Source organism: Eschrichtius robustus, chromosome 20, assembly GCF_028021215.1.
Source record: "Eschrichtius robustus isolate mEscRob2 chromosome 20, mEscRob2.pri, whole genome shotgun sequence".
NCBI lineage: Eukaryota > Metazoa > Chordata > Mammalia > Artiodactyla > Eschrichtiidae > Eschrichtius > Eschrichtius robustus.
Window position 1 is genome coordinate 17,570,854 of NC_090843.1, and position 9,982 is coordinate 17,580,835.

General features: G+C 48.4%; 1 protein-coding gene across 3 annotated transcripts; it reads left to right on the plus strand.

The window, feature by feature from the left end:
* The first annotated feature begins 6,145 nt into the window (after positions 1–6,145).
* Positions 6,146–9,778, plus strand: SCRN2 (secernin 2). Of its 3 annotated transcripts, XM_068531137.1 has the most exons (8): positions 6,146–6,227; positions 6,612–6,785; positions 7,092–7,273; positions 7,868–8,067; positions 8,487–8,702; positions 8,799–8,964; positions 9,057–9,237; positions 9,468–9,778. In XM_068531137.1, exons 2-8 carry the CDS (start codon positions 6,612–6,614, stop codon positions 9,624–9,626), a joined length of 1,278 nt encoding a protein of 425 aa, XP_068387238.1. In that variant the 5' UTR covers positions 6,146–6,227; the 3' UTR covers positions 9,627–9,778. The 3 variants fall into 3 exon arrangements, with proteins under 3 accessions (XP_068387238.1, XP_068387237.1, XP_068387239.1); XM_068531136.1 differs by having other exon boundaries at positions 6,146–6,785; XM_068531138.1 differs by lacking the exon at positions 9,468–9,778 and adding an exon at positions 9,345–9,454 and having other exon boundaries at positions 6,146–6,785.
* The last annotated feature ends 204 nt before the right edge of the window (positions 9,779–9,982 follow it).

The window sequence follows — 9,982 nt, forward strand, 5'->3', positions numbered from 1 at the left end:
AAACATGAAACACACTCATATTATGTCATAATATTGACATTCAGTCCAGTAATCCTCCAGTGTAACAGCTCCTTTACTTTGCAGTGAAAATTGATTTGTATATTTTTTGCCTCTGAGTCCTTGTGGGATTTTTTTTTTATTCAATTTTCGTATATTCTTGAGTTGATTCATGGATGCACTATCTGCTTACATCTGTCTGAGGGTAATAATTATGCTATCCTAAGGTCCTCTTGTGCTTTGTTAACTCTGATTCATTGGCTATAAGCTCTTATGTTTGTTTTTGTTTTCTGTCCTTAATGGAGTTGGCTTTCTCACATTGTTTGGTCATTCCTGAGTGTAATTCATCTTTGTAGTTGAGATTCTACTGCGTTTGTTTCCCAGCTTTAGGGGAGAAGTGAAATGAGCTGTTGGGGCTTATTACTCCCGATGGGTTCCCCTGAGAATAAGGCAGACGTGGAAGGTGCCTTCTGGTGGCTAGTCAGGGAGTGCATACCTTTCTTCCAGGGTTCTGGGACCTTGCCCCCGTTCTAACGCCAATTGCTCCTGCCTAGAGGAAGACACCTTTTGCTGCCTGGATCAAGGAGGAAAGATGTGGAGATGATGTGTGCTGTAGGCTGCTCCTACCGCACTATTCCAACTGATCACCCTATAGTAGCTCCAGGACGTTTCTGGTAGGGGAGCATTTGTGGAGCTGCTCCCACGCATTGAGCTAAGGTTGTGACTTTTAAGTTATATCTTTTCTATCATTCTTAGGGATTTTGGTGGAAGTTGAAGGGGTGGAGACTTGGCATGTTTCAATCTGCCAACTTGAAATAGCACAACTTCTTAGGAAACAATTTTGTATGCCTATTACATCCTAGACAAACTCAGGCAAATATGTATCAGGATACAAATACAAGAATGTTCAAAGCAGTATTGTTTTTAATAAAAACTAGAAAAATCTCAGTATACACCAACAATTGAATGAATAAACTGTGGCATAATCATTCTTAGAAGTCATACACTTCATCAGAAACATAATGCAAGCCACATAAGTAATCTTAAATTTTCTGGTAGCCACTTAAAAGTAAAAGTAAAATGAAACAGATGAAATAAATGTAAATATCTTTTACTTAACCCTTATATCCAAAATATTATCATTTTAACATGTAATCATTATATAGATTATTAATAAGATATTCTATGTTTTTTATACTAACTATTTAAAAATATCCAAAGTATTATCATATCTACCTGTAATCAATATAAAAATTAATGAGAGAATCTACATGTTTTTTCCCATAATAACTCTTTGAAATCACAATTTGGTTGCTAAATTTTATTACAAATACTTGATCGGTATTGAGATTTCATAAAATTTACAGTCGAAAAAGTAGTATCACATATGCAAATTGTTGCTAACATAAACATTTTCCAATAATTACATTGAGTATCAGTTTTTTTAATTTTAATTTTAAAATAATTGAAATTAATTAAATTAAAAATTCAGCTCCTTAGTCACATTAGCCACTTTCAAATACTCAGAAGCCTCATGTAGTTGGACATGCAACACTACATACTACAGGCAAAAATAAAATAATTTTACAAAATAATGTTGAATGAAAGAAGCAATGTGGAAAATAGTACATACAATATGATTCCACTTATATAAAGTTCAAGAAGAAGCAAGACTAAACTGTGTTGTTTATGGCTGATAGAGAAAAGGCAAAACTACATTTAAAAAGCAAGGAAATTATTATTAAAGTCAGGACAGTGGTTCCCTCTAGGAAGTCAGAGAGAGGGTTGTGATTGGAAAAGGGCACACGGGGTCTTCTGGGATGCTGGCAGGATTCTTTCCTGACATGAATGGTATTACGTGGGGGTCTGTTTTGTAATTATTAAACAGTTGAACAGTTGTTCAATTGAATTATTGAACAGTTATGTATATTTTATGCACAGTTTAGTTTTCAAAAAATGTTTAATGGGGGAAAAAATCAGATGGCTTCATTTGCCCTGATACAGTTGTGTGTGGGACTTCCCAATAAGGTTTGGGGAAAGAGAGGAGGGAAGGGCAGCTCTGCAACGTTGGTGCCACCCAGAGCTGGGTTCTAACAGAGACTTCGTGATCTAGAGAGTAGGCATTAACTATATGATTTGGTGGGAAGAGTGGGTGGGGCGTGGGTGTGTGTGGGTGTGTGTGTGTGTGCGCGCACGCGTGCACATGCGTGATGGAGAGAGATGGACAGAAAGGAGGACGTGAAAAGAAGGTTTAAATGAAAACAGAGCAGAAATCACCCTCCCTAAATTAGATAAGAATTAGGTTGTTTAGGTGGCACCATTACCCAGCTTTCCTCCCCATATAGGAGTTAGTCCTATGTAGTATATAGTTGTAGTTATTTTGCAGTTTGATCCAGAAATAACCTTTTCATTTTTCAGAATTCTCAGTGAAAATTATTTGACTGAATTACATAAGGACTCCTTTGAAGGCTTGCTATCCCTCTGATATTTGTAAGTTAATCATATTTATTTATGAGTTCTTATCTATAAAGTAGATTATCTATAAAGTAATTAAGGGGTTCAAGTTAGATAATCTCTTCAATTTCTTCTAGCAATAAAATTCTACAATTCTTTAAGTCTGTGTAGGGCCCCAGCCCATCACTAGCACTAAATATCTCCTATTCATTTTTAATTTTTTCATTATATAGACAAGGTATAGATAGAAAAATACTCTTTAGTTGTAGAGGAAAAGTGGTAATGAGGTCTGAGCAATTATAGACTCCCATATGAACCTTGTTATATGTGTTCTTATACTCTCCATCTGTATTTATATTTTGTTTATGACCTATGGATCAAATCTGGCCCACAGTCCGTTTTTATACAGTCCATAAGTTAAAAGTGATTTTTTAAAGGGCTGTAAACGAGAAAAAAAAGACACGAAGTAAAATATGTGACAGAGACTGTATGTGGCCTGCAAAGCCTAAAATATTTACTTATCTGGCCTTTACAGAAAAGGTTTGAAAAAGTTGGTTTAGTAAAATGAGAGGAATGAAAGTTAACCTCAAATTGTCACCTACAGGACAAGAAAATATAGAACGCTTACATTAATATGAATGCCATTAACTCATAACTTTGATAATTTAATCTAAATTAAATTAACATTTAAATATTAAATATTTAAGTAGATGAAGTATGTAAACAGTATTGTCAAGGGACTTCCCTGGTGATCTAGTGGTTAAGACTTCGTCTTCCAGTGCAGGGGGTGCGGGTTCGATCCCTGGTCAGGGAGCTAAGATCCCACATGCCTCATGGCCAAAAAACCAAAACATAAAAAAAAAGAAGCAATATTGTAACAAATTCAATAAAGACTTTAAAAATGGTCCACATCAAAAAAAAAAAATCAGTATTGTCAAGAACACATTAAGTTACCAAAAGAACAAACTGTTGTTAAGGATTTTGATGCAGGAATTGTGATACCAATATTAAGAATGTTTAAGATGATGGTTAAGTGGTATATTTAGAAATGTTTACACTAAATAAGCATATCAGAAATGCACCTAACAAAAATCTCTCCAGCCTTTTTTTTTCTGTTTTTTTTTTGTTTTTTGGGCCACGCCACACGACTTGTGGGATCTTAGTTCCCTGACCAGGGATTGAACCCAGGTCCCCAGCAGTGGAAGCGCCGAGTCCTAACCCCTGGACCGCCAGGGAATTCCCTCTCCAGCTTCTTTATCAAAGAGGAAATGCTTGCCTAGTATTTCTTTTTATTTAGGGATAAGGAGATAACTGTTGCTATAAAAGCTCAGTTTTTGTCCTTTGTCCATGGCATCCAAAGCTGTGTATGTCATTAATCCTTATTAAGCCAATTAATGATCCTCTTTAGCAAATAGATTCTTCTTGCAAATATAAAAGGCTTAAGGGAAGTGGGTATAAAGAGCCTCACATGACCCTAAAAATAGTTCTTTTAATTATCAAACCTTCCAAGCCTTAAGGGGCGATCACCTTTATATTAGTCTCTTCTCTGCCATCTGGGCTCCAAACCTTACAAACACAGTTTGGAGAAAAACAAAGAAGATAACTGCTCAGTGGACTAGGCCCTTCATTACTTCTACTATGAAATACTTTATAATCTGATTATTTCATGTAGGCATAGTTGCTCCCACCCGGTAGAGGGCATATTAGAGTCACCCATGGAGTTTTTCCAGATGCTCCATTCACTCCCCAACATCCCACCGAATTATGTCCCTTCGACGTGCAGTAGAGCAGAGCTTCTCAAACTTTACACCTGGGGATCTTGTTAACATGCAGATTCCGATTCAGTAGGTTTGAGGTGGGGCCTGAGATTCTGCATTTTTAACAAGCTTCCAGATAACGCTGATGCAATCCGCGCACATTTTGAGAAGCAAAGTATTATATTGTGTTGTGCAATGCGAGTTGCGTCGTTGAAAACGAATCCCTCCTCACTCCAACCATGGCTGAGAACCACTGATCTAGTCCAATGCCTTCATTTGCTACTGGAGGAACTGAGGCCCTTGCAGGTAAAGTGACCTGCCCGAAGAGACCCGCGGAGCTATATCATAGCAGGACCAGGATGAGATGCCAGTCTGCACAGTTCCGGGTAGTGCTCTTCTCTGCCTCCAGCCCAGCTTCTAGGTCAACCTTCTGTGCAAGTAGCAGTCCCCTTTCTGAAAGTGAAGTCCATCTCCCTGGAGACAGTACCCTCTTGGGAATCATTCTTGTTTATCTAGAGGCAATCAGAAAATATCTCAGATTTCAGATGTCTGAACAGCCTTATCTGGCAGGTTTCCCCCCCGCCATCACCCAGCACACCTGCCCGCAGCCTGCCTCCTGGGGAAACCTCGACCTCAGCCTTCATTCCCATCCCAGGAGTGACCACAGGCTGGTATGCTGTGGTCAGGGCTCGGAGCAGCAGCCCTGATTGGTTGGCAGGGTGGATGTGGGAGAAGTATATAATCTGCAGTGTCTCCCCTCCCCCCTTTCCTGGAGGGCTCCATAGAGCAAAAGGGTGTGAGATGCATTAGCTTAAATGCTGGTTATGGAGATGGTTTATAGAGGAAAATGATCTGGAAAGCAGAACATTTGGGCTCGGAGTCTACCTCCACATGGATATGTGCCCCCTTGGCCAGGATTTCTCCTTTGCTGTTTCAGTTCCAAATCTTTGGACTAGAAATTTCCAAATTTTCTTTCAAAGCTAACTTCCAGTGAGTTTGAGCACTGTGGGGCAGAATTGGCCTTTTGGAGGTCGGATGGATTTTGTGCCTATGTGCCTTAAAAAAAGGCATTAAATTATTCCTACACCTCCTGACCTATGACCACTCTTTTTTTTTTTTTTTTTTTTTAGCGTCTGTATTGGAGTATAATTGCTTTACAATGTTGTGTTAGTTGCTGCTGTATAACAAAGTAAATCAGCTATATGTATACATATATCCCCATATCTCCTTTGCTTCTCCCTCCCACCCTCCCCATCCCACCCCTTTAGGTGGACACAGAGCACTGAGCTGATCTCCCCGTGTTATGCTGTGCTATGCGGCTGCTTCCCACTAGCTATTTTACATTTGGTAGTGTATACATGTCCATGCCACTCTCTCACTTCGTCCCAGCTTACCCTTCTCCCTCCCTGTGTCCTCAAGTCCATTCTCTACATCTGTGTCTTTATTCCTGTGTGACCACTCTTATAGATCTTATTTCCGAGGGGTTTGGGAGTGGGAGGTGGGAGATGGGGAGGAGTAGGAGGGACAGGGCAGAGAGAGGATGCGGGGGAGGGGGCACCAGCCTGGCGTTGTACCTTTGGAATTCAAACCAGGTCACAAGTCGCTAAGGTTCTTCCGTCATCTCAGGATGCCCTAGCATTCCCCGTTCTCTAACAAATCAGCCAAGTTTTTCTTTCCTCCCCTTTCACGTGGGCTCCTTTCCACCCCCAAGCTCCCTCTCCCGACAGTGACCCCATTGGAGGAGCTAGCAGATTCGTCGCAGCCTTTATCTGGCCTGAAAGCTGCGCCCGGGGTAGGGCAGGCAGCCAGCAGGACCCCGAAGGCCGCCTCGCTCCAAGAAGTGGTGCTGGCGCGCGCCCTGGTGGAAAACCAAGGAACTGCAGGTGCTTGATTCCGACTCCGCCCCCAGGCCCAAAGCCTTCCGGGTCATCTAGGAGCCTCCGCCCCTTGAGACAGACTTTACCCGAAGCGGAGGCAGTGGCGCCCCGGACTAGGCTGCGGATCTTGGAGGGAGAGAGGGTGAGGGGCATACAGTATTGGGGAAGCGAGAAACTGGCAGACAGAAGAGTGGCGTGCGACCCTTGGAGAGGGGTGGGGCAGCGAGGGAGACGCTCCCGCGACTGCCCTGAAGGGTCAGGACTTCTGGGAGAGCACGGCCCTCGGAGCATGCGGTCTGCGCCCGTCTGCTGACTCCCAAGCCTGGAGTCTGGGGAGAGAGTGGGCGTCTCCGTCGCGCACGCCGGGCATCGAGTGTGCGTGCGGCGCTGAGCGTCCGAAACCCGACGGCAGTGTCTTCCCTGAGTGTCTGCACGTGTTGGGAGAGGGGCTCCCTAGGACTGCGCCCCGCTCAGGATAATGGAGAGGTGGCACGAGAGGGACAGACTCATCTCCACCTCTCCCCAGATGGCATCGTGGAGCCCTGACACTCCATGTTCCTGCGACTGCTTTGTCTCGGTGCCCCCGGCCTCTGCCATCCCAGCTGTGATCTTTGCCAAGAACTCTGACCGGCCCCGAGAAGAGGTGCAGGAGGTGGTGTTTGTACCGGCAGGCACTCACGTCCCTGGGAGCCGGCTCCAGGTGGGTTAGGCCTTATAGGGTGCTGGGAGTTGTGGCAGAACTAGGCATTCTTCTAAGACCTTCCTCCTCTGCTCCCCCCACCTGGGAAGCTGCCAGATGTGGTGAAATGAGCATGAGCTTTGAGTCTACCGACCGGAACCTAACCTGTTATTTAGCCTCTGTCGACCTCAGTTCCCTCATCTGTAAAATGGGAATAATAAGACCTTCCGCGAAGGGCTGTGTAAGGTGACGGGCCTAAGTGCCACCACTTTATAGGTACCTCCTCCTTTCTGAGTGGACTCTCCCTTTCTCCTCCCTTATCTCCAGTGCACCTACATTGAGGTGGAACAGGTGTCGAGGACCCATGCTGCGATCCTGAGCCGCCCTTCTTGGCTGTGGGGGGCTGAGATGGGCGCCAATGAGCATGGTGTCTGCATTGGCAACGAGGCGGTGTGGACCAAGGAGCCAGTTGGGACAGGGGAAGCTCTGCTGGGCATGGATTTACTCAGGTGTGGACCCTTCCTCCCTCATCCCCTCAATACACCAGAAATCTGGGGCTGAGTACTGACCCAGGCCATCCTCCTTGCCCTGCCCCCAAGCCTGGTTCACAAGCGCCTCCCCCTTTCTGCCCACCTTGTCATCATCTCCAGGGAGGCTGCCCCTGCCCCGCCCCTCTCTTGGCCCCATCTCCACAGTCTGGTAAGGAGCTCCCAAGTGTGGCCATCTCTGGGCTTCTGCTGGCCCAGAAATAGGACAGTGGTTTAAAATTTTTTTCAATAGAAGTAAAATTTTTTTCAAATGAAATCTCAGGGAGAAGTTTGATTTGTAAAACCACTAAACATGGAGCAGCTCTGATTGAAGAGGTTGGAGGGCTCAGGGCACTTCTTTCTCCAAGAATATGTTTCAATCCTTTTCATGAACCCCTTAGAGCACAGCTTGAAAACCACTGGCCTATATGTGCTTAATAAAACCGATGTTGGCTGATTTTCTCTGTGACTTGGGCCTGTCACCAAACCTCTCTGGGCCTCTTCTGTCCACTGAAGCTCTGCCACCAGCCCCTGATACCCCATCGCCCTCTGTCCCCTGGACTTTCTTTGTGCCAGGCTGGCTTTAGAACGGGGCAGCTCAGCCCAGGAGGCGTTGCACGTGATCACAGGCTTGCTGGAGCGCTACGGGCAGGGGGGCAGCTGCTGGGAGGACCCCATGCCATTCTGCTACCATAACACCTTCCTGCTGGCCGACCGGACTGAGGCATGGGTGCTGGAGACGGCGGGGAGGCTGTGGGCTGCGCAGAGGATCCAGGGTGAGTGGCCTGGCGCTGGGGCCTGCCTCCCAGAGGTGTTCCCCTTTTGGGGTGGGAACAGTGCTGGGGGCAGGGAAGGCCCGATCCAGGAGCAAATGTCTCGGGTGGTGGGGGCATCCAGGGAGATGGGAAATGAGTCCACTCAGGAACTTATCCTCCCCCCTCACTTGGTTGAGTCCTCTTGTGCTCCACCCTGCCGCTTCCTCTGGGGTGCCTTCCTGGACTTCCTGGTGGCCAGGTTTCTCCCTTAAACGCAAGCAGGTTCCTCTTCTTGATGCTCACCACAGGTGCAAGCTCACAGTAATTTCTGTGATCAGTTTGTCTGTTCCCTTCACCACCGTGTTCTCAGCACCTAGCTGAATGCCTGGCACAGGACAGGGGCTTAACGATAAACGAGCGACTCCCCATCTCCTCCACAGAGGGGGCCCACAACATCTCCAACCAGCTGAGCATCGGCACGGACATCTCAGCAGAACACCCTGAGCTCCGGCCCCACGCCCGGGCCCAGGGCTGGTGGGGTGGGCAGGGTGCCTTTGACTTTGCCCAGATCTTCTCCCTGACCCAGCAGCCTGTGCGCATGGAGGCTGCCAAGGCCCGCTTCCGGGCCGGGCGGGAGCTGCTGCAGCAACGGCAAGGTCAGTGAGTGGATGGAGTGGGGGCCGGCCTCCCTCCCCTCCCACAGCTTCAGGGGGCTTAGTCTGAGGCCGGAGGGCCCCCTTCTGCCCTGGCAGGGGGCATCACGGCAGAGGTGATGATGGGCATCCTCAGGAGCAAGGAGAGTGGCATCTGTATGGACTCTGGAGGCTTCCGCACCACGGCCAGCATGGTGTCCGTGCTGCCCCAGGACCCCACACAGCCCTGTGTCCACTTCCTCACTGCCACACCAGACCCGTCCCGGTGAGAGGGTGGGGAAGGCTGGGGAGAACGGGCCAGGCAGGGGAGACGGAAGGGGGCGATAGCCCTCAGTCCTTCCATCCCTGTCCCATCAGGTCAGTGTTCAAACCTTTCATCTTTGGTGTGGGAGCGGCCCAGGTCCCCCAGGTGCTGTCCCCCACTTTTGGAGCACAGGACCCTGTTCGGAGCCTGCCTCGATTCCAGACTCAGGTGGATCGCCGGCACGCCCTCTACCGCGGACACCAGGTGGCCCTGGGGCTGATGGAGAGTGAGCAGGTAACCCCCAGGGAATCCCCCACCCCCAGCTGGGACTCTGGAAACGTGAGGGGACCTGGGAGTGGAGGAAAGACTGCAGAGCTGGGAAGAGGAGTCTCTCCCTTCAGAGCCAGCTGTCCAGGAGAATGTTGGGTGCTCTGTCCTTTCTCCTGCTTCTGTGAGACGGCAACCACGCCCCCCTTCCGGAGGGAAGCCGGTCCCAGGGACTCAGCGCTACCTCTCCCGGGCAGGATCGGGGGCAGCAGCTCCGGCAGAAGCAGCGGGACCTGGAGCAGGAAGGCCTGGAGGCTGTGCGGGGGCTGCTGGCCAGGGAGTGGGCCCCACCCCCCCAGGAGCTGGGTGGCCTCTTCCAGGCCTTTGTGGAGAAGGAGAGCCGGGCATATGCCTGAGCCCGGCTCCTCCCGGCTCGGCCTGGGGTGCAGCAGGCTGCAGTGGGCACAGGACCCCTGGAGTAGAGGGACAGAGCAACCCCTTCACCCCCTCCGCCTTGTTTTGAGTGGCCGGGTCGGCCTTTGCCTTAATAAATGTGTTCTATTTCCTCGTTCAGTGTCCAGGGCCAGTGGGGGTGGGAGAGCCGAGAGAGGGCAAAGGGCAGCCCTGAGGTGGCTGCAGGGCCTCTGGGTGCCTTGCTGGGCGGTGCATTCTTCTGACTTGGTGAAGGTCTTGGGGGGGCCTGTGGGGAGAGGAGGTGGCCCCCAGGCGTGTGGGTGTGTGTACACGGAGGAGCATGCGTGCCCGGCACAGC